General features: G+C 36.8%; 1 protein-coding gene across 1 annotated transcript in view; it reads right to left on the bottom strand.

Annotated features, from left to right (window-relative positions):
- The window catches only part of BTBD7 (BTB domain containing 7), a 103388-nt gene that overhangs the window by 51926 nt on the left and 26201 nt on the right, over positions 1-25261 (bottom strand). Inside the window, exons 2-3 of the mRNA XM_079127620.1 lie at positions 6575-6762; positions 4582-5661 (exon numbers count right to left, since the gene is read on the bottom strand). Of these exons, the coding sequence (XP_078983746.1) occupies positions 4582-5661; positions 6575-6656 (1162 nt within the window). The 5' untranslated portion in view covers positions 6657-6762. The remainder of the gene's footprint in view (positions 1-4581; positions 5662-6574; positions 6763-25261) is intronic.

Below are 25261 nucleotides of genomic sequence, written 5' to 3'. Positions count from 1 at the left end.
GATCCTCCTCTATAGCTATTTCCAGATTCAGAACCTCTCTAGCTCATCAAGTTCAGAAAATTTTAGAAAAAAATTATGTTTGATTGGAAAGGGCAACTGACAGGATAAGTAAGGGAGAACAGGGTTTACCACTTGGTCAGAAGTGTTATTAATGCATAAACAGACAAATGGATCAGTGGAACAAAACAGAATGAGAATGTATGGAGTTTATGTACACACAGGAACTTTAAGGGTAGCACACATTAAGGGGGAAATGACTTATTTAATAAAGGATACTCAGTTCAGAATATAGAGCAAAGCAAAAATCACATCCCTTTCTAATAGCGTATGTGAAGGTAAACTCCAGGGCGGGGAAAGGGCCCAAACACTCAGTACTGAGACTTAAATCTGAATCCCTCTCTTAGTTCTACACCATGCTTCTCTCCTCTTTACAGAGTATTTAGAACCACCTGGTGTAGGCCACTCCAGAGTTCTGGGAATGAATGACCTCTCTTTTCTGAAGTAGCCCCTTTAGGCTCTAAAGTTACAGGTCTCTGCTCTCTGTTAATGCTAGTCATTATTTCTCTATCTATCTACTTTTAATTTTCTGAAAATTTCAATATCCCTTTACCCATCACTATTTTTTCTAGATATCCTTTTCCTTTGAAAAGGATTCAAAAATTACACTTGTTTTTATTCCTTCAGCAGAATACCAGGGCTTTGAGGGAAACAATAATAAACTCAAGTTCAATTTGTGATGTATACATGGAAATCAAGTGAAGTTAAATCTGGTCCTAAATGCGAGGCCTGTAATTGAGGCCCCCTTACCTACTTGAGATTGCCTACCGGTTGCTATCTTTTATTTTATTTTTTCTTTAAGTTATAGATGGACACAAGACCTTTATGTGGTGCTGAGGATCGAACCCAGGGCCTAGGCAAGTGTTCTACCACTGAGCTATAACCCCAGCCCCTACTAGCAGCTCTTGCCACTGAATAAAACACATTCTGTGTAGGTCAATAAGTTTTTCTCTTTTACTCCTTTGCCAAACTACTCTGGTTGTCTGCCTATGTTGCTTATTTTAAAAGATGCACTTATAGCTATTAAGTCTCTTTTTCTACCTTGAAGTGCATATCTAGTCTCAAAGTCCCAGCACCCCTTGTTATAATTAGTCTCCTTTTTAAACTGGGCTTTAATTTTTTTTTTTTATTCAGTTCTTAAAATTGTGGTAAGCCAGGCACAGTGGCACACATTTATAATCTCAGTAACTCAGGAGGCTGAGGCAGTAGGATCACAAGCCCAAAGCCAGTTAGTGAGACCCTCAGCAACTGAGACTATTAAAAAATAAAGGGCACTAGGAAAGTGGCTCAGTGGTAGAGGGTCCCTGGGTTTAGTCCCCAGTACCAAAATTAATTAATTTACAGTAAAATATATGTAACATTGAATTTACCATTCTATTTTTAAGTGTAGTTCAGTGGTATTCAATACATTCAGTTGTGCAGCCATCACATCATCCATCTCCACAACTCCTTTCATCTTTGTAAATGAGCCTTTCTCATTTGAATCACAAAACAAAATGACTCAATTCCCTGCAAAATGGTATAAAACTAGTACCATGCTAGATGCATGAGAAAGACGGTAATTCATCACACACAATCAATACCAACATATTACAGGCTCAACCACTTTGCAGAACCCTTTTGTTGAGAGAAGCTGATTGCACAGAGACAAGCAACCTGAAACTTACTAGTAGTTTTCTAAGTGCAATGTTAAGAGGTATGTATCAACACCCTGTAATAAAATTAAAAGAAAATCCTAAAATAAAAAATTGCCTAGTAAAACATATCTATAAAATATGCTTAGTATTTCTGAATTTATTTTTAGAAAAGACTATGTGGGGTCAGAGGTGTATCTCAGTGGTAGTGTTTGCCTAGCATGTGAAAGGTACTGTGTTCAATGCCTAGTACTGGGGGAAAACAAAAAAGAAAAAAGAAAAAGAAAAAAAGACTTAAGTGCAAGACTAAGTGGTACTGAAAGATTTGTGCAGTCATAATGGTTACCACTTGGCAGCTTACAATTATTCAATTTATCAGGCACCACTCATCATCTCCTTTAATCCTCATAAACCCTTACAGAGTTTAGTATTCTTATTTTACAATAGAGAAAATGACTTGAGAGGTTGTGTGACTTGCTTAAGGACAAACTTGTTAAGACATGATGGAAAAGGATTCAAACCCAGCCTGTCTGGTTCCAGAACCTGAGGTCTTAAGCTTTATGGTATGAAATTCCTCCTCAAGTGACCAAATATTCTACTTCCCACGAAAATGAAGTAAAAGCTAAGCAAAGTTGTGGTGCACTATAAACTCTAACGTGATTATCATCAAAGATGTATACCACAACAAAACAGATTAAAACAAAGATCCAAACTGTATTTTGAATAATGGAAAGAAACAGAAGCATCTATAATGTTATTTTTAAAGTAACCAGATTAATACATTGTTATATGACAAAACATAAAATACAAATTCTAGTTAAGTGACAAAACAGAAACAAAAAAAGCCGCTTATTTATGAAAAGGTAAGTAATCAGTATCACTCAAAGATCCAAAAACTGGCTCATAATTTTACTTTTTATTCAAAACTACTATTTCTTTTTCTTCTTTTGCTATTGGGATTTAAGCCAGAGGCAATTTTTTAACTGGGCCACATTCCATACCATTTTCCTTTTTATTTTGAGACAGGGTCTCACTTAATTGCTTAGGGCCTTGCTAAATTGCTGAGATTGACCTTGAATTTGCCATTCTCCTGCCTCAGCTTCCTGAGCCACCACGATTACAAGTATGCATCATTGCACCCGGTTCTCATTCAAAACTTCTGACAAATTTGATTTTATAGAACAAAGAAATGGTAGGTCGAGCTGCTAATTTTTTTCTGAAAATATTTTTATTGTCTTATTAACATAATGATTCTTATTTTAAGTAAGTAAGAATATATTTAAATGACATTTTGATTGTGGCCAAAAAAAACTATTACTAAAAAGATGTATGATTTAGCAAAATGCATAAATACATTCTACTGTCAAGTATAACATTAGAATAAAAACTAAAAAAAAGAAATACAAAAAAAAAAGATAATGGTGAAATAAAAAATTTGTAGATTATTTACATAAAAGAAATCTTAGCATTTTGTACTTACATTTATCAACGACTTCTGTACGACTCTTCCCATCTTATGACTGGAAATTTTTTTTAATTTCTCAAAGCCCTATTAATTAATTCATATGTATTCCTGATTGATTGATTGATTGATTGATTGATTGATTGATTGATTGTGGTGCTGGAAATGAAACCTAGGGGTCCTGAACAAGGTAGGTAAGCTTTCTAAAACCCTGAGCCCCATTCCAAATTCTGCATTATTTTTGAATTATCAAAATATTCTTAAACTTTTCTTACTTAAATTTGTGTCTTTTACCTAAATTATTAACATTCTCCTGTAACAACTTCTAATGTTCTTTCAATAAACATGCTTTAGCTAAATTAAATTTCTGCAGTAACCATGGGCTATATAGCTTATTTCCTTTTAATATAAGGCTACAGAAAGAAAGTTTAGTGTGCATTCTCTTTGCATATGTTAATGAACTCCTTTGCTCTCCCATGAAAAGCTCCCCCACTTCCACTCCCACCCCCACCCCCACGGCGCAGTACTGGGTGGGGACTGAACCTTGGGCACTCTACCACTGAGTTACATTCCGAGGCCTTTATTAAAATTTTGAGACAGGGTTGCACTAAGTTTTCCAGGCTGTCCTCACACCTGCAATCCTGCCTGAGCCTCCTCAAACGCTGGAATACATGTGTGCACCACCGTACCCAGCACTGAAGGTCTCTTTCGATCTCTTAAATGTTAGAATTCTAACATTTACCAACAGATACGTACTTTTTTCTTTTGGTGCTGTGGATCAAACAGAGTACTGAGCAAGCTATATCTGCCACCAAGCTACACCCCCAGTTCTAATGTACTTCTTTTAATTTAACTTTTATGTTTTCATTTGCTTATAACACAAGAAAGTGCTTTCCTATTTTTTTTAGTTTAAAGTAACCAAAAAGGCAAGTGAGTTCAGTACTAACCGTGTTTTATATGCAATAGGCTATTGTTTCATGTACAAATTAGGCCTAAAAGTAAGAGACTAAATATGTTAAAATTTGAAACAAACCCCACTTAATTTATTCAAATAAATTTATATCCAAATGTTTCTTCATTGTAATGAACTTATTCTAATTCCAAACATTTCAAGATCAAGGAGACAACAAGTGTAAATAGTGGACAAAGTACAGGTGGGTAATTATACATTCCCACACCTATCATTTTACATTAGGAAAGAAAGAATCTAATCGCATCTAATGCTTAGTCACTACTACTAATATTTGATTTTAATATTAAATGAAGAGCCACAGTAATAGTGACCCTTCATCTGTCACAGATGTCACAACTGTAGGCTCACAACTGACCCTAAACATACCAAACATTGAAATCATAGAAATTGGGTGTGTTCACAATTTGGAAGACAAGTAATTTCAGAAATGAAAATTAAAAATCAGGGTTTCATACCTTGTGCAAGCATGTTAAATTCCAAGAATAGTGCTATGTGGTAAAGTTCCATGGCTTCTTCCGCCCTGGTCATGTTTGGCTTCCCTGCGACGAGAGCCTGAACTTCACTTAGACTCCCCACAGAAGGGCTACAGTGCAAAACGGAGAGGTCCACCACATCAGTGTACATACAGTGTAGTATCACTTTAGCATATTTTTTTGGTATAATGGACTCATCTAATATAATTCTTGTGGGAGTCCTCAAAGTTCGGTCTGTGATTTCTTCTCCAGTCCGTATCCTCCTTTGTAATAAATTTCGAAAAAATGGGGACCGTGCAGAAATAATAGCCTTGTGGGCTTTGAGCTCTTCATCTAAACAGTTCTGATTTCCTCCAAAAGCTTCAACCAGCTCAGAATCTGAAGAAAAACTAAGAACGACATCATAATAACACATGTAATCAAAGAGTCCACGCATATCTACATCAAGGGAATTCGGTGTTCCAAATTCTTCACTAAGCTGAACAAGGATATCGACATTTTGAAACCTTGAGTCCTCCATTCCAAACTCACCCGTATAAAGGTAGTGTAACAAAGCAGAAAACATGGGCATATCAATACCAGCTGTATTGATGTCCATTATTATCTCTGCCCCATACTCGGGTGAGGAAGAAAGAAGGGTTTTAAAAAATGGACACCTTGCTGCCAGAATGGCACGATGAACAGGAAAACAAGTTTCTTGAAATATTAAGTCTACATCAGTACAATACTTGTACTCATAGAGATCAGCCATATCTTTCTGCAATGTCCGGGCTTCTGGTCTAGCCAAACTGGCTTGTAGAGAAAGCTCCTTTAAGGCTGAAGTTCCCTCATATTCCTCCACTAATGCATTGACATCTCTAACATCCCATCCAGAGAGGAGTTCTCGCATCTGCTTGGCGTGATCAGCAGACCTATTAGATTTTCGACGCTTAATAAACTTCTTTTTGAGGGTGGCAAGACCAGAGGTTCTCTTTTTTTTGTCTTGTGGTTTCTCATGGCCATGGTCAAGGCTATACAATTTTGATTCACAACCATAGCCTTGTTGAGAATAGGATGATGTCCCTAAGAAGAAAATTAAACACAGGATGATTTGTTTATTTTTCTTTAACATTCATTTTTAGCATAATCTGTTTCAATGCTAAAAAATGTTACAGACACTCCTGAACCACTCAAATTACTTTTTTATTTTTATAGAGGAACATAAAAATTTCACATAACCCATTTTTATATTAAAAAAGAAATAGACAAATAGAAGGAATCAGTTCAAATTTTTTATAAAAATGCCTTTGCTTCTCTGGCAATCAAAGGCATCATGGATCTTAATTATGAATTTTTAGGAAATGAGACAGGTGGATTTGTAAATTAAGAGTATCACTTGTGGGGCTGGAATTGTGGCTCAGTGGTAGAGCACTTTCCTGGCATGTGTGAAACCCTGGGTTCGATTCTTAGCACCACATATAAATAAATAAAATAAAGATCCACTGACAACTAAAAATACATTAAAAAAATTTTTTTTAGTTGTAGATGGACACAATACCTTTATTTTATTTATTTTTATGTGGTGCTGAGGATGGAACCCAGTGCCTTACACGTGCCAGGCAAGTGCACTACCACTGAGTCACAACCCCAGTCCCTTGTGAAATGCTTCTTTATCTTAACTACACTAAGGCTGCATTTGGATAGGCAATGTAAATGGACCCGGACACACAAATGGAGACCGATAGTGTGCCTAGTAACTAATTGGCAATTTTGGCTAAGACGATCAAAGAAAAGGTCAATTGTGCTATAAGCAGATTGTGATAAACTCATTTGAATCAGATTTACAGCTGTTCAGGGGGATCTAAATGCTGTAGAATTATAATCTACAAAACTTTCCCATAGCACAATTCTCCTTTCGTTCACAAAGACCAATTAATGAAAACACATTTTACTTATAGTTGCAAAAGAAAATACACTTAGAAAAACGGAAATTTACCTATAAAAGTCTGTTGGGCCTGTGAGTTTCCCCCTACCCTCGGGGAACATGAATGAGGATAGTTAGATGCATTAGCACCCATTTTCTTCAGTCACTCAGGCACTCCATCTGCTGGTTCTTCAGAGTATAATTCCAGTGGCCTTTATGAACTTTCAACCTGGGATCCAGCAGCCTCTTTTCATCCATTTCTTGATATGAAACAAAAATAATTTTATTTTTTTCAAGTGTATCTCAAATCACACAGAAGAAAGGCAAGTTTACTGAAAACTGTTTTCATTGTAAATAATATGCTGTCAAGTTCACACAAAATTTTTCAAGAACCATTAAGCTTGAATTATGACTCTGAGCTAGCTGCAATTTTGAGGCATAAAACGTACCAATTATGTACTTTCTAAGAGCGCAAAAAAGAAACATATCAGACTAATTTAAGTTATGGTTATAGGAAGAGTATTTCAAAACACAGGGGAAAGTATTTTCCAATTTTTATAAAAATGCTTAGAGGCAATCACCAGTCATCACAATCTAACATTCTAAGAAATTCACAAACACTCAAGAGGTCAATACCAGTACTAGACATACAAAGAATGGATAATTAAATGACTGATTTATTGTTTTTCTACTTTAAGAAGATATTGCTTAAACTGATCTTTCATCTGTGTACTTGGGCATTTTATTGAAAGATGGGGAAGTAAAAGTGGACAAGGCTAAATATCTTTAGGCTACTTACTCCATAGTAATTTTGAGAGAAGTTATTATAAATGGAGTGACATACAAGGAAAAGCCAAAAATTTTTACCTATATTCCCCCATAAAGCCTTGAAATAAAAATACTACTATTATCTGATACTGTGACTTAGCATGGACAGGGCATATAAGAAATAAGAGATAATTTTAGCAATTACAGATTGAATTCTGAACCAGAGAATCTCAACTCTCAGAACTAGCAGGAGACAGATACATGCTCAAGGACAAGAAACACTTAAGAGAGGACACAGGGCTAACAAGAATACTCCTAAATCTTTATACCATCTGGATATATAAAATTTATCTGACTCAAAGGGATAAAGGTTTAAGAAGAATAAACACAACTTAAAACCTATTATTGGAAGTGTTAAGAAAATCAATCAGCAGGCAGCTAACCCAGCCTCAAAATGAAAACAAAGTGTTTTAACAAGTTGTAAACATATACACATAAATAATCATAGAAAACCTGCTGGAAAACAGAACTGTGGCCAGATTCTTGAAATTTATTTATTTATGTCATCTCCATTATTAATATAGCAGAACCTTAAGAATATACATTTAAGTTGGGCAAGATGGCACATGACTGTAACCCTAGCAACTTGGGAGGCTGAGTCAGGAGGATTTCAAGTTTGGAGGCCAGCCTCAGCAACTTAGGAAGATCCTGTCTTAAAAAATATTTCTTTAAAGGGTTGGGGGTACCACTCAGTGGTATAGTGCTTCTGGGGTTAAATCCCAGTATGGGGGTAGAGGGTTTCACATTTAAAATAAATCACTCTTAACATCTGTTTTCTCTTATTATATACACACACAGACGATGTGCGTGTGGGTATGTGGGTATGTATACGTATGTATGTAGACTTGTATGTATATGAATTTATATGTATGAATTTATTTACCTAAGCATGTATATATCTATTTATAGTATTTAGTGTGAGTTCAGGAAATTGCCTAGTAACTAGATGTAGATAATGAAAAGCAGTATGACAATTAACTCCAGCTAAATCATTTATGAACAAATTTCCTATTGAAACTTATAGGCCTATCTATGGGAACACAATGCCCCCTAAATTTTGGTTCAGTGCACACTATAGGAAATCTGAATAACTATGGACAGACATTACAGTACATTTCAAAAGAACTATACAGCAAGGAAGCTAAAGAATTTAATATACTGTTTTATATATTAAACGGTATGACAAACAAAAAACACCCCATAGAGTTGAGGATACAGCTCTGTGGAAGGCACTTGCTTTCCTAGTGTTCGCAAGGTTCTGGGTTTGAGTCCCAGCACTAAGCATATAAATTAATTAATTCTTCCAGCAAAGTCTGTTTGAAAATATGTAATATTTAAAAATTCCAAAGCTGAATATCACTCACAGCTTTCTGTCCCTGAATACTAGAAATGTAGAAAAAGATGCCACCTCTTTTTTTTTGGGGGGGGGGGTGGTAGGGGAGGAATTCATTTTGAATATTGTCACATTTTGTGAAATAGGATTTGAAACTATCAATTTCAGTTCAAACAAACTTTTACTCTGGGCTGGGGAGATAGCTCAGTTGGTCGAGTGCTTGCCTTGCAAGCACAAGGCCCTGCGTTTGATCCCCAGCACTGCACCCCCCCCAAAAAAAAAAAAAAAAACAAAACCAAAAAACAACAACAAAAAACTCTTACTCTGATAAATCATAGTTATCAAGTAAGCCCCAAAGAAGACTCAAGATTCTAGCCAGGTATAGTGGCATGTGCCTGTAACCCCAGTAGCTTGAGAGGCTGAGGCAGGAAGATCACATGTTCAAAGCCAGTCTCAGCAGTTGAGTGAGAGCCTGTCTCAAAATATAATTCTAAAAAAGGGCTGGGAATGTCGCTCAGTGGTTAAGTGCCCAAGGGTTCAATCTTTGGTACTAGGCATTTTTAGCCACTCTTTCAACTAAAACAGGGTCGTAGAAGCCAGGTTTGTGCTTTGTCTACAGATAAATTTAAAGAAAAAAAATTTTTTTTGTAGTTGCAGATAGACAACATGCCTTTTTTCTTTCTAATTTTTAGTTGTTGATGGACACAATACCTTTAATATATATATTTATGTGGTGCTAAGGATTGAACCCAGTGCCTCACACACGTAAGGTGAGCACTCTACCACTGAGCTACAACCCCTGCCTCATATTTTATTTGTTTATTTTTATGTGGTGTTGAGGATCAAACCCAGTGCTTCACACGTGGGAAGCAAGCGCTCTTCCACTGAGATACAGCCCCAGCCCCGGATCCTAATCTTACTCAATAAAAACTTACATTTAAAACAAAAACGGCACAGACAATTCTTTTTCCAAAAAGTGTGAAATATATTAAGAAAAACTCCAGAATAAAAATATGCAAAATAAAAAGGCTTTACCAAAATGGAGAAAAAATAGCTAAAACACAAACTTTGAATTTAGGAGTAATAGCAGATGTGAAAATTATGAGTCAAACAAATTTCTAAATAAATAAATCCAAGGTGTAACTCCTGCGGTAGGCTGCTTCTCACTTCCTTTACTCGTTCTTGAAGTTCTATACTGCTTCATTTTTGTTAGTTTTGTTTTCTTAATTTTTACTGACTATAGAGCAAACTCATTAACAACACAAAGCATGCTCGTGACACATAATTTGCTGAAATACAGGAAGAATAAGGGTTCTTTCTAGATGAAGAAATATACGAGGAAGGTCCAGGGAAGTGAACAGACTTGACTACTCTTAGTTCCACAAATACACGCATGCACACACATAAGAATTATTTTCAACTGAGAATTTTGAATGGTTTATAAGGCCTCAGGACACTACTACATAAGGTCTGAGATTTAAACCACATAAAAAAAATGGCTTTTTGGCCAGGTGCAGTGGCACATGCCTATAATCCCAGTGGCTTGAAAGACTGAGGTAGGAGGATCATGATTTCAAAGACAGCCTCAGCAACTCAGCAAGATCCTATATCAATAAATAAATATATATATAAAAATAAAAATAAAAACACCTGGAGATGTGGCTCAGTGGTTGATTAAGTACCCCTGAATTCAATCCAATACCAAAGGGGGGGGGGTTTAAAAAAAAAAAAAAGCTCAATTTTATGACGAGTATAGTCAGATACTCTAAAGCCAACATTAAGGGTGATAAGACTTCAGTAGCCCTGCAGGAGAAACAAGAGCACATAGCAAGCACTAGGAGAGCAGAGGCTGAGCTATGGATGCTTGGCTATTCAACACTCCAATAAGTAGTACAGGAAGAGCTAGGGGTTTCATCCTGGAGAGATGGATTGAAATGAAACGGTCTTTAGAATGTAAGGACAAAGTCTCTTTGTGGTAGCTCCTCCTTTTTAGGATGAACTGATTTGGGTGACATTCATATCTCCTATGGGAGCACAAATACTAAAATAAACACAGGTCTTACAAAGATATGAGAGTGGGGGTGGCTCCAGGTTGGCTATAACCCTTAAATCCATCTTGTATCCTCCAGTTCCAATTCCTGGGAGGTAACCCTGACTGACTGTGCATTTCCAGTTTCAAATCCATGTTTCTTCTCAAAATCCCCAGAGAATAATTTCATTGCTTCTCCAGTAACCAAAAATTTATTGCAAATGGTACAGAACGTTATTTATTTCTTAATCTAATCTGATACCTTTAGATGATAAACATGAGAATTAATAAAAGTCTCATCTCTCTAGGGGTTGTTTTCTTTCCAGGCAAGTCTGGTTTGTTTCCTACAGATAACAGAATGAAATTCAATCTTTGAATGATGTAACAGGAAAGAAAAAGGAAAGCAAAACAAAACAAAGGGAAAGGAAAGGAAAGGAAAGGAAGGGCTTACAGAACAAGAGAGGCTCAAAGGATGCAAATGGTCCCAGAAAGCTTGATAAATCCTTTTTCCAGAATGACCATTCCAGAGAGCTCCCTTTATGCATGACCAATCCCAATCAGGTGACTTGACTACCTTAAAATATGCTTCAGCAATTGCAGTAAACCCAATTGGAAAAATCGTGTTGAATACATCAAGAATAAACCCTATAAGAAACTGAAACACACACACATACATGCACGCCCCAACTCCTTCTCTCCTCTCCATCCATCAAGACAACAAAACAAAACAAAACCTAGGTCAGTATTTTCCAAAGAGTCTTCCCAAACTCTGAAAAAAGCAGTGTTAAAATCAGATAGGGCTCTTTACCTTACGACTTTTTAACACCTTTAAAGTGCTAAGGTGCATGGAGAAGAGGAAGTATTTACCATAATCTACAAGAATCCTATTCCTCTACTGAACACCAAAGGAATAAACTTACATAAAACACTTTAGGAAAATTGCATACCTTTGCCTTAAAAACACTTTTTACTGCTTTATATAGTAGAGAGAACAGTGGGAATTAAGGTATTGGACTGAGTTCTCTGTCACTGATTTATCATATGTGTAGAACAAGTCACTTAACTTTGATGGACCTCTGTTTTCCCATCTATAAAACAGGGAAGCTGAAAAAGAACTCCTAAAATTCAGTGAAGATCTTTGACTATTGATTCAGGAAATGAAGATGCGGAAGGGGGTTATTTCCATACTAAATGTTAGTGTATGGAGAAAAGAAATGGCACTTGGACTTTGTATTTTAAACATGTTTTTCCCTTTGTCTGATTATTATGCATAGGATAGGAATGTGGAGCAAATGCAAAACTATAGTTAATATTTCACCTCTGTGAAATCTAAGGTGACTGTATAATGAATGTATCATTCAAACTAGGATGAATAAGAATGAAAAGGCATACAAACCAGATGGGAAGCCAGCACATGTGTAGCCCAGGTTTGACCAAGCAAAGTGGGATGAAGGTCACTCGTTATCAAATCTTACATTGTCAGACCAGCTAAAAATGAAAGTATAAAAATGAAGGGGGCTGGGGATATAGCTCAGTTGGTAGAGTACTTGCCTCACAAGCACAAGGCCCTGGGTTCAAATCCCCAGTACCGCAAAAAAAAAAAAAAGAAGGAAACCCAGAAACCAAAGTTAAAAGAAAATAAATGACTTCCTACACTCTTCTCATAACGAAGCCGAGCCCTTGTCCTTGAGCAACAGACTTGGTGGGTTGGAGTATGGGGTGGCAAGCATGGGCTGTGGCTGTGTAGAGCCCACTGTGCCAGTGCAGGCCTTAGGCCTGGGAGGCCGGAGCACAATGACAAGTCACATTACCACAGCTTGGTCTGAGCCTGGTCCACAAAGCACTGTAGCCCAGAAGGACAAGCATCCAAAATCCATGGACCTCAACCTCCCACTTCCCTATGAGTGGAAGGAAAACAGAAGAGGGGGCAGATGTGAAAGTTCAGACTCAAGGACTAATCAATAGTGTTGGTACTTTCCAAGATCTGATTAGCATAAATTTGCACCAATAGCTGACCCAAAAGCTATATAAACCCCTACAACACTAGCATACTCAAGTGGTAACCTGCTATCAGGTCCCCTCTCACCCTGCCAAGAGTTCTCTTTTCTTCCAACTTCAATAAATTACTCCTTTCACTCTGGCCTTCCATTTTCTATGCATTTCATTCTTCAGATTTGAGAGATAAGAACCAGGAAAGAAGAAATCAGTGGCGAGCTGTTGGGTCTGCTTCAACACTGGAGGGCACAGTCTGGCATTAAGAACTACAACATGCCACTCTTTGGCTTTGCCCACTGTGACCATCAGAGTTGATACTGGCAGGCATCCCCTGCCTTGATTAGTTATTATTATTAAAAATGGTTTTCTGGGCTGCAGAGGCCTGCAGCTTACACAGAACCCTCCTGCCAACAGAAAGAGAGAAAACTCCAGTTTCAATATGACAAGCATATTTTAGCTAACATAACAACTCACTTTTTGAGGTTTACTGTACGTCACTCTTGTCAAAAGCTTCCACACACATAAAGTCATTTCATTTTCCTGATAACTTTTTTACTGATGAAGCTGAGAGGTAAGTAACCTGCCTAAGGGCACACAGATGTTTTGTGAAAATACTGATTATTTTGTTTCTCTGTAAACCTTCAGAACTTCTACCCTTAGATATGTTTCAAGTCCAAAAAGACAACAAGAGACCACAAACAGCAAGCAGAAATACTCAGCAATAAACCCTTACATTTTGAAGGCATCTTCAAAAAGATGAGACTGAATGGGAAGTTCAGAATGCCACAACTAAGCTAATACATCTGTCTGGGGCATTCTAATATAGAAGCACATGACCTCTACCCTAATATGGCACAGAGTAACAATGTTTGTGATAGGGCAATTCATTTTCATTAAGGAAAGGCTAAATTATGTTTCACTATACATACTTACTAAGGCAGGGAAATCAGAATCACGGAACTGATCACGGAAAGAAGCTTTGAACTTGTTGTCAATCTTATTTTCAACAGAAAAATGACAGAAAATATATGTAAATCATATATGTGATAAGGGATTAATGTCCAGAACAGAGAACTCCTAAAATTCAACATAAACAACTCCATTCAAAATTAAGAAAAGGACAGTTAGGGATGGAGATATAACTCAGTTGGTAGAGTGCTTGCCTTGCATGCAGAAGGCCGTGGGTTCAATTCCCAGCACCACAAAAACAAAACAAGAAAAGGACAGTTATTTCTACAAAGATGATCTATGAATGGTCAAGTAAATACCTGAAATGATGCTCAACATCACTCATCATTGGGGAAATGTACGTCAAAACCAAACAAAGCCATGTACCTGTAATTCCAGTGGCTTGGGAGGCTGAGGCAAGAGGATCATGAGTTCAAAGCCAGCCTCAGCATCTTAGCGAGGGCCTAAGCAATTCGGTGAGACCACATCTCTAAATAAAATATAAAAAAAGGGCTGGGGATGTGGCTCAATGGTTCAGCACCCTTGATTGAAAAAAAAAAAAAAAATCAAAACAAGATACCACTTAACATAAATTAGGATGGCTACTATAAACACACAAAAAGTGTTGGTGAGATGTGAAGAAATTGGAATTGCTCTGAACAGCTGGTTGACTGATAAAGCAGGGAGTTGAAGAGGCATCAGTACATCCATGTGCACAGCAGCAGCTAAAAAGTAACTAAAAAGCAGAAACAACCCAAGTACCTATCAATAGATGAATGATGAGCAAAATGTGGTATATACATATAATGGATTTTTTTTTTTTTTTTTTTTTTTTGTGCGGGGGGTGGGTACCAGGGATTAAACTCAGGGGCACTCAATCAACCACTGAGCCACATCCCCAGCCCTATTTTGTATTTTAGAAACAGGGTCTCACTGAGTTGCTCAGCACCTCGCTTTTGCTGAGGTTGGCTTTGAACCTGCAGTCCTCTTGCCTCAGCCTCCCAAGCTGCTGGGATTGTAGGCATGAGCTACCATGCTAGGCCATACAATGGAATATTATTCAGTCTTAAAAAGGAAGTTAATTCTACTTGGATGAACCCTGAGGACATTAAGTTAGGTGAAAAAAGTCACTCATAAAAAGACACACACTAAGATTCTGTACCACTTACATGCAGTATCCCTAATATGAAGTACCTAGAGTAGTTATTCATAGAAAGTAGAATGGTGGCTATCAGGAACTAGGGGGAGAGGTAATAGGGAAATTATTATTTAACGGACATAGAGTTTTAGTGTAGAAAGATGAAAAGACTTCCTAGAAAATGGATGGTGGTGATGGTTACACAATGTACATTTTAAAAAATGGCCAAGACTTATTTATTTATTTACTTACCTATTTATTTATTTATTTATTTACTGGTGCAGGGGATTGAACCCAGGGCCTTGTGCTTGTGAGGCAAGCACTCTACCAACTAAGCTATATCCCTGGTCCCAAGATAGTAAGTTTCATGTTACATGTATTTCACCATTACTATGGTTTGGATGATGAATGTCCTAAGAACATACATATGTTAATGGCTTGGTTCCCAGCTATTAGGAGGTGGTAGAACCTTTAGGAAATGGGGAGGGTCCTTATGTCACTGGGGACAGGCCCTTGAAGGAGACTGTAGGACCATGATCTCTTCCCCATTTCCTTTGGCTCCTTGCTTTGCCATGTGCTTCTGTCATGAATGTTGTCCCTGTAAGAGGCACAATGAAAACAATGGGACAACTCCAAAACTGTAAGTCTAAATAAATCTTTTATATTTATAATTAAATCATCCTAGGTATTTTGTTGTAGTGGCAGAAAGTTGATCACAATTTCAAAAATTGGACAAAAATGAATTATAGACATTGTCTTAAAACAATTTGCAGAGGATGTAGCTCAGTGATACAGACTGCCTACTTAACATGAGTTTAATCCCCGCCATCAGGAAAAAAATTTTTTTTTTAAGTTTTATAGGTAGGTTTAAAAATTCACTTATCTAAGGAACTCTATTTTCCAGGTAAAGTAAAAATAGATTAATTTTTATTGTACTTATTTTTAAGCATCAGAGAACTCATTTGAAAAATATTTAGGCCGTAAAAGCTTTCCAAACCAGAAGTGTTTCACTGTATGATTAATAAGATATGTATATACATGACACATTATATATATCTATATTTCAACAAAATGAAAAAACTATTTTATAAAATTGCAAGTTAACAGTAGTATACTACACATTTTACCCAATTTCTGTAGTTAAAAATGTTAAAAAGAATTTTTATATTTACTCATTTCTGATTTAAAATTGTATTATGAAAAATAATGAAACATACAAAAGAGAATAATATACAAGGTCCATGCCTCCACCACCCAGATTCTAGAATTATCAAAACTGTTCTGGCTTACATCACGAATCATCAGGGAAATGCAAATGCAAACCACAATGAGGTATCTTCTCAACCCAGTTAGAGTGACTATTAACAACAACAACAAAACAACAATATATGGTGGTGAGGATGTGAGCAAAGAGGAACTCTCCTACACTGTTGGTATGTACGTAAATTAGTAGAGCCATTGTGGAATACAGCATGGAGGTTCCTCAGAAAACTAGAAATAGAATTACCACCTGATCCAGCAATCCCACAACTGGGTATATACACCACCCCCCCTTTTTTTTTTGTGGTGCTGGGGATTGAACCCAGGGCCTTGTGCTTGTGAGGGAAGCACTCTACCAACTGAGCTATATCCCCAGCCCTCCAAGGGAACTCATAATAGTACGTCAAAGAGTCACTTGCACTTAAATGTTTACTACAGCACTGTTCACAATAGCTAAGATATGGAATTAACCTAGGTGTCCACTACCAGATGAATAAAGAAAATATGGTACATATGCACAATGGAATAAGAGTCAGTCATAAAAAGAATGAAATTCTGTCGCAGCCACATGGATGGAACTTTATTATGATAAATGAAATGGGTCAAGCACAGAAAGATAAATACCACTTATTTTTTTCTTATATGTGAAAGCTTAAAAAGTTGATCTCAAAGAAGTAGAATAGAATAATGATTATCAGAGCCTGGGAAGAGTGTAAAGGGGGAGAGGATGGAGAGAGGATGGTTAATGAGTACACAGGGCAACTAGATACTAGAAATAATGTTATCAGTTTGTTAAAGAGAGTCTACCTACATAGATAATTGAAAGAATAATCATAATGTCCTTTAGTTATTGAATGCTGACTACAAGCCAACGATTTTTAATCGTTCCCCCCACAATGCAAGGTACAAGTCTATTATCATCATCCCTACTTTATACAAGGGGAGACTGGAAGTTTAAGGGAATGAGGCATAAAAGGCTTAGGCAGGTATTCGAGTTCAAGAGCAGGCTTGGCTTTCAGGTCATTAAATTTATAAGTAATTATATCTTTGCATTTTTTTCCTCTTAAATGTTTGAAGGGAAAATGTAAAGAGCAGACGAATACAGTTACATTCCAGAAAGGGGAAGTGAGTACACACCTTTTACTTTGGTACTTAAAAGCAGCTCTCACATAAAGGAAAAATGATTTAATTGAAAGGAGAGCTTATGAAATCAAAACAAAATAAAAGTGCCCTTCTGAATATTCACACCTAGAAAACATGTTCCTTGAAGACAGCATGGCACTTTTTTTTATGCTGGATCATCCATCCAGCTACCCACCCATCCATCCATGGCCATCTGGCTTCAACAGGAGTGTCTCAAGTAAACAAGGCAAGGTCATTCGAGGTAGAAGAAAGAGGATACAAAAAGAGCATAACTCCTGCCCCAGTTAGTCCCACTCCCAGTTTTCGTAACTCTTTTCCTCTCTTATCAACTACTACTGTAGCATAACTGTTTACATTTCCACTAAACTGTAAGTTTCCCAAGCGTGGGTATTCTGCTTAGTAATCTGAGAATCCTTACCATCCACCTCAGAACACAAAGTGGGCCATAATATATAAATGAATACATGCTAGCTATCACCATGAATATTGATAAATGACATGTCTAAGGCCCAAGAGTACAGTATGTTGAGAGCATATACAGGACAAAGATCAAAAAGCCTCAAATGGGGGCTGGGGATATAGCTCAGTTCATAGAGTGCTTGCCTGTCAAGCACAAGGCGCTGGGTTCAATCCCCAGCATCCCCCCAACTAAAAAAAAAAAAAGCCTCGAATGCCATACTATAGAAAGACTAGATTTGGGTCGGGCATACAATATTTGCATGGCGAGTTTTACCTCAGAGCTTATGCTCAAAGTGCTTTACCCTTACTTCAAATAAGAAAATTCTTCTGAAAAGGGGACGAAAAATAGGAAGAAGGCAGAAAGGCTACCTCTAAGAAGGAAGTCTGATTTTTGACCTTTGGGCCTTGCTTATCCTCCTTAAATGGGTCTTTTGGAGAGGTAACTGAGACCTAGTGGGGCAGTCAGGGCCAGAGCAGTGATGCCAAGGGCAGCTAGCACACTAGTGGCCCTGGACCAGTCACTCTCAACATCAAAGCCTGTGTTATCTCCTCCTAGCAGCTATCTCCCTACAAACAGAGGTAGCTCTGAAAGGAGGAGGAAATGTTTTCCTCAAAAGCTTAAAAAAAAAAAAAAAAAATACTGGGCTGGGGAGAGAGCTCAGTTGGTAGAGTGCTTGCCTTGCAAGCACAAGGCCCTGGGTTCAATCCCCAGCACCGCAAAAAAAAAAAAAAAAACTATAAGCAGTGGGTGGAAAATAATGATGTAGCCATACAAGATCAATTGTACAACTTCTTTAATCAATTGCTTCGTGAGGTAATAGTGCCATTCGGAACATTTCAGTTTGTTAAACTAGCTCTGAGCCAGGCATAAAATATTTGACCAAAAAAGTCAGGGACAATGGTTTTTACTATTAGAGATATAGAGAAAGGCAGCTCTGGATGATTAAGAGAAGCTGATGAGAAATCTGAGTTCAGGTTTGGGTTTACAGAGGATTTGGAGAGACAACAGCTCAGAGAATACATTCGAAGCAACGGAATATAAAAGAAGAAAAAAAAAAAAACTCAAAAACTTCACTAAAAGCCAAAATACTGAAATTTTCTGACACTGACTTAGCAAATGTTAAAAATACAAGGGTATATTTCCTGTTGACAGGTTACTCTGAGTTCCATGGTAGAACTGGAGAGATAAGAAAACATGCGGGTGAACCTGACAGTAAGCCTGCACATGGAGAAGAGGTGGAATAAAGAAAGCAAACATGAATGCAGACACCCTAAAGTACTGTCACCCAGAGCAGTCTTCTTTAAATAGGGCAGCTGAAATTCCAAACGATTCAAGGGAATAGTCATGTACGTGGTCCTATGAACTATTCAAGTTCTAATAAAAAGGAATATAGTAATGGTTTAGGAACTGGAGAAAATTCTGTACTAAAATTCAACCTTTCCTAACATTGAGACCAAAAGAGTCCAAATAAGTATAGGAAGGAAACCCATTGCTTTAATTTTCAGTGAAAAGGAACTATAAGCTATATACAATGGCTTACTAATGGCCACTCCATTCTCATGAGCTTCTGCCCATAGGAATTCCTGCTATTTACAGAATCTTTGTCGGCATGCCAAATGAATACTTTTGTTTTTGCACATAATGCTAGAAATTGAACCCAGGGGGTCTGCCGACTGATCTATATACTCAAACCTTTTTATTTTTTATTTTGAGATAGGGTCTTGCTAAGTTGACCAGCTCTTCCTAAATTTCTTCTGAAGTCTACAGTTAGAAAGAAATTTATAGTCAAGTACAGTGAAGCATGCCTGTAATCACAGGAACTTGGGAGGCTGAGCCAGGTGGATCTCAGATTCCAAGCCAACTTGGGCAACTTAGATTCTTTTTCAAAATAAAATAAAATAAAAGGGTTGGGGGGTAGCTCAGTGGTAGAGTGCTTGCCTAGTATGCACAAAATCCTGTATTCAATCCCTAGTACAAAAGAAAGGGGAGGGAAAAGGAAAAGAAAAAAAAAAAGGAATCTTGTATACAATGGTCCTAGTGAAAGAAGTACTGGTAGGTTTGATGATAAGCAAACTTTGAGAAACTAGCTCTTGCAGAAATACCAACAAGGCCTCTTAGGAAAAACAAGTAAGAAAAAACAGACAAAACTCTAACCCTCTAGTATTAGGAATACTAGAACTATAATAATTTTTTCTTCACCCCCACCATTTATCCTAAAATGCTACGCCACTTTAGGGGAATTGGCAGAGGATATACCACTCAAATATCACCAGACTAGAACAGATATTCTAGGATTTGTTTATGCAATGAAAATCTCATCTTAAAACACTATTTTGTGTCTGTTTAGGGTATCTACAATAAAAATTTAAGATAATGCATATCAAATCTTTATCATAGAGCTTGCAATAAATGCTCACTAAATTTGCAAGTGGTGGAGAGAAAGGATGAAATGACGACTAAGGTCTCTACCTTACGTGACTGGGTGGTTATCAATGCTGTCAACCAAGAAACACAGGTGATGCAAACTGTGGGTGAACTGGGGTAATGGGTGTGAGAACAGAACCTACACACAGAAAAAGTTTAAAAACAAGAGTTTCCTAAAACTAATATTTCATTTCTAGAGATAAGTATCTTATATTAAAATGAAGCATTTTCTCAAGATGATACTTATTTACTTCTGGTTGAGGATATAACAAAATATCCTGTTAGTGGGCACAGCAGCACACACCTGTAATTCCAGCAACTTGGGAAGATGAGGCGTAAGGATCACAAGTTTGAGGCCAATCTTAGTAGTTTAGAAAGGTCCTTACCAACTTAGGAAGACCCTGTCTCAAAATTAAAAAAAATAATAATAATAAAGATAAAAAGGGTTGGGGATGTGGCTCAGTGGTAAAGCACTTAGGGGTTCAATCCCCAGGACCACTCCCCAACACAAAAAATCCTATCAGTGTATGCAAAACAATAAATGTAGAGTGTAAGAAGTGATGGTAATAATTTCTTTAAGGCTCAAAGTCATTTCTGGCATTATTTTGCATTACTGCACAGCATCCATCTAGACAAAGGTGATTTCCAAGCTCTACTTGAGATCTCTGTGGTCTTCCAATAATACCTGTATTATTGTCACATGTAATATCAGTAAGATATCTTGACTATTAAAATAATTTATTGTAGTTCCAGAAATTGAACCTAGGGCCTTGCACAAGCTACGTAAGTGCTCTACCACTGAGCTCATATCTCACCCTAAGTGGGATTTTTTGACATTACTTCCTGAAACCAAGATGATTTTCTTTACCAGTTGTCTCATTCCTGGCTTCTCTAAACAGAGATAATACACTTCACTGCACGTGTTCACATGCCAATAACGTCTCACAGGAAGAGGACATATCTTCTATGTGGTAGTCATTATTGGAATGCCTTGTCAGCAGTAATATCTTGCCAGCATCTCCCACCCCAAAAATTAACATGCTGTTTTCTAAAATCTTTAACAGAATTTACAAAAAAAATTACCCTTAACATTTTCTTAGCTTCAGTTTTCCTCTGCTTTTCTTTCTAATGGGTGATTTTAAACTAACATGTCTCCTCATAGGGGTACTGGCTGAAATAGGCTATTTGATTACTGAATTGTCTCCTTAAAGAACACTTCCTGTTCCCACCACATTCCCTTTGCCTGGAACACTTTTCCATACAGTCTTCATGTGGTTCATGCTCTCATTTCATTCAAGTCTTTGCTAAAATGCCAAGCTCCCTGAGACCTTTCTTATTTATTATCCCATATAAAGTAATATTCCATCCCATCATTCTCTATCCTTTCTTCAGTTTATTTTTCATTACTTGAGATTATATTATTTATTGTTTGCTTGTCGATGATCTCACACATTACAAAGTGAACTCTGCAAGGACTAGAACTTCATTTATTCAACTCCAAATCCTTATCACATAGAACAGTGACTTAGGAGGCATTAAGTTAAAAACAGATGAATGAAATCAGTTTTAAAAAACACACATCAAGGGCTGGGGTTGTGGTTCAGTAGTAGAGGACTTGTCTGGCATGTGTGAGGCCCTGGGTTCGATCCTTAGCACCATAAAACAAACAAACAAATAAATGTCCACTGACAACTAAAAATATTTTAAAAATATACATCAAGCAAGGGAAGACTTATTTGTAATAATTCCTTAATCTTTTCAACCCCTAAATTGTTTCCTGGGATCCACATTCTTTGTTTATAGTCCAAGCCTCTTTGAAGAGTGTGATTTAAAAACTGAACTAGTATTTGAAGGGGGGAAAATTTCCTGGAAAAGACTCTTGCATCACAGGGTAAATAGAGTCTCAAATATGACAGCTAAGATGTTTCAAAATACATACAAAATAATTATTTTTATAAAACACTGCTTCCTCAAAAATTAAACAGAATTACATATATGATCAGGAAGTCTACTTGTGGGTATGTACTCCAGAAAGTGAAAACAGGGACTCAAACATTTATACACCCACATTCATAGTAACATTATTCATGATAGCAAAAAGTAGAAGCAACTCAATCAAGTATGCATAAATTGATGCATGGATAAACAAAATATACACACAGAATGGAATATTATTCAGCCTTCAAAAGGAGATCTGGGGGTATGATTCAGTGTTAGAGCACTTGCCTAGCATTCTTGAGGCCCTGGGTTTGATCCCCAGCACTGAGGGAAAAAAAAAGAAAGATGGGAGAGGGACAGGGAAGGAGTAGGGGAGGGAGGAAAGGAAAGACATCGTGACACACACTAAAGCGTATCCTCATGGATTTTGAGAACATATGTTAAATGAAATAAGTCACAGAATTACGCACATAAAACTGGTAAAAACAGCAAATATCATGTTATGTATTTGGGGTCTGAAGGTGCAGCTCAGTGGTACAGCACTTGCCTAGCATGTTCAAGACCCTGGGTTTGACCCCCAGCACCACAAAAAAGAAAGATAGACACAGACGTGCCATATATATTGAGTCCACAATTTTTTTAAAAAAAGAAAAAAATATTCAAACATAAAAGCACTGACTTTTTTTTTTTTTTTTGAAGAACATTCTTCCTATTTGATGGTTCTTTTATTACTGTAGTGGGATATAAATCAAAATATAGGTATTTAGCTTATAAAGGGCTTTTTCATGCATAAAGTCATTTTTCTCTCCCATTTTTCTCTCATGTAGACAGCACAGGCATAACTCTCTATTCTTAGAATCATCTTAATGTGGAGATTAAATGACTTAACCTTAATCAAAAAACAGAGAAAAATGGCAAAGCCAAGACCAGATATCAGATCTACCAATCCCTAATTTAGGGTGTACACCCCACCACCACCACCACCACCACAAGAAAGCATCTCAAAAGCCTTTAGTTCTATACCAACATTTCTGAAGGACACTTCCAAAATTTCTTATGCTTCTCCATGTCTAATGTACTGCTGGTTTGGATTCTGAACCCTTAGGATGCTGAAGTTTTCACATTATCACCCAAATGAGGTTAAAGGGATTCATCTTATTTCTGTAGTGCTCTGCATTGTTGAACAATTTAAAAGTTTCCTGATTGTGTAATCATACTCCATAAAAATCAATCCCCTAAAATCCAAACACCCAAGATAATCATGACTGGGCTTCTCTATTCTCATGCCTTTCTATTGCTTGTTTTTCCCTCTTTCACGGGTGATATTCTTATAGTTTCTGTAATTAAAAAAATAAAAAGAAAGAAAAATATATATATATACACAACAGTAGAATAGTCCCATCACCAAACCTCAAATGTTACCCATTTGGGGTGGTTTCATATCAGCTATATCTCAATTCACTCTCTATCCGATCCCTCTGGATTGTTTTGTAGCAATCTGATATTATTAAATCTATAAATACTTCCATACATATCTCTAAAAGAAAGGATGTCAAACAGTTATACCATTCCTTAATATGAAATTCCCAGGCAGTGCTTGCATTTTTCTTAATCCATTTGGATCAGGATCTGAATAAGGCCCACACAGCATAACTAGATGACGTCTCTTAAATCTCCTTTAATTTTCCCCTCCCTTCCTCCTTCTCTCTTTTCCTTCCATGCAAAAAATAAAAATAAAAAAGAAAGAAAGAAAAAAGTTGTCATTGAAGAAATCAGATTATCTAGTAGTTTCTCAGAGTCTGGATTTTGCCAAATGCATCAGCTAGTAGTTATGAGATCGAGAGACTTGAGCAGATTCGGGGTAATTTTTATACATATTTATTTGTTTTGTCAAGACTGCCTCAGAGGTTGTAATATGTGTTTCCAACAGCAGGTACAAAGTGTTGTCTCCTCAGCAAACTAAAGGCTTACTAAAAGTAAAAGAACCTTCACAGATTTCCATCACTCAGTACAGTGCTTGACACCGACACATTAAACGGGTCCAATGATGTTGAAGTGATTTATAGGAGCTGGTCTGGTCTTTGCAAAAGGAGTACAAACAGGATCAAAGCAAATTGATTTTATCTAAGCAGCTAGGCATCATCTATTTTAATTGATCTCTCACTTATCTATAAAGCTGAAATGCACAAGGAAAGGTGGTCTTACTCATTCCTCTGTCATGAATCAACCTGATGCCTAATCCATGCTTCTCTGGGAAGGAAAGTTCCTAAGAGTCCTTGCTTGCCCACTCCCATTCCTTATCATCCAATGCTAAGAAATTCTTCCCTAGGTAAAGGACATGTTTCTTCTATAGCAGTGAAGGAGAAAAACCTTTTTAGTGATGGCAGAAATTAAATCAGGCTTTGGCTTTCCTGTTTAGATAAATCCCTTTAATCTTTCTTTATAATAATAAATATTTTTTAATTTAAAATGATTTTGTCCTTGTTACTAGAATTTCATTTTCTTTTCAGAAATGATATCCCAAACTGAATACATACTTAAATAAATGTCTAATATTCTCCATATTAAAAAAAAGAATAAAAAGTTCATAATTCCTTAAGAAGTAGAAACCTTTGCAGCCAGACATGTTCTAAAATTCACACTTTTTTTCTTTGCTTTAATGAAATTAAAGCAGCTATCAAAAGCCTTCCAACAAAGACAAGCCCAGACAAGATGGAGTCTCAAGTCGAGTTCTACCAGACTTTTAAAGAAGAACTAATACCAATCCTCCTCAAATTATTTGATGAAAGAAAATAAGGGAACCCTTCCAAACTCATTCTACAAAGACAGTATCACCCTGACACCAAAACCAGACAAAGACATTAAGGAAAATAAAACCTTAGGACCAATATCCTTGATGAATACAGATGCAAAAATTGTTAATAATGAAAAACTGCATACAAAAATACATTAAAAAGAGTGCACTGTGATCAAGTGAGTTTCATCTCAGGGATGAAGGTTGATTCAACATATGGAAATCAATAAATTTCAGTTCACATAAACAGACTTAAAGACAAGAATCACATAATTATCTCAATAGATGCAGAAAAAGCATTTGACAAAAAACAGTACCCATTTATGTTTAAAACACTAAAAAAACTAGGGATAGAAGGAACTTACATCAATACTGTAAAGGCTATATATGACAAACCCAAGGCCAGTATTATTTTAAATGGAGAAAAATGGAAAGCATTTTCTCTAAAAACTGGAATAAGGATGCTCAC

This window comes from Sciurus vulgaris, assembly GCF_902686455.1.
Source record: "Sciurus vulgaris genome assembly, chromosome: 2".
Taxonomy (NCBI): Eukaryota; Metazoa; Chordata; class Mammalia; order Rodentia; family Sciuridae; genus Sciurus; species Sciurus vulgaris.
The sequence above is the reverse complement of the archived record's forward strand: the minus strand, read 5'-3'. Positions and strand labels throughout refer to the sequence as shown.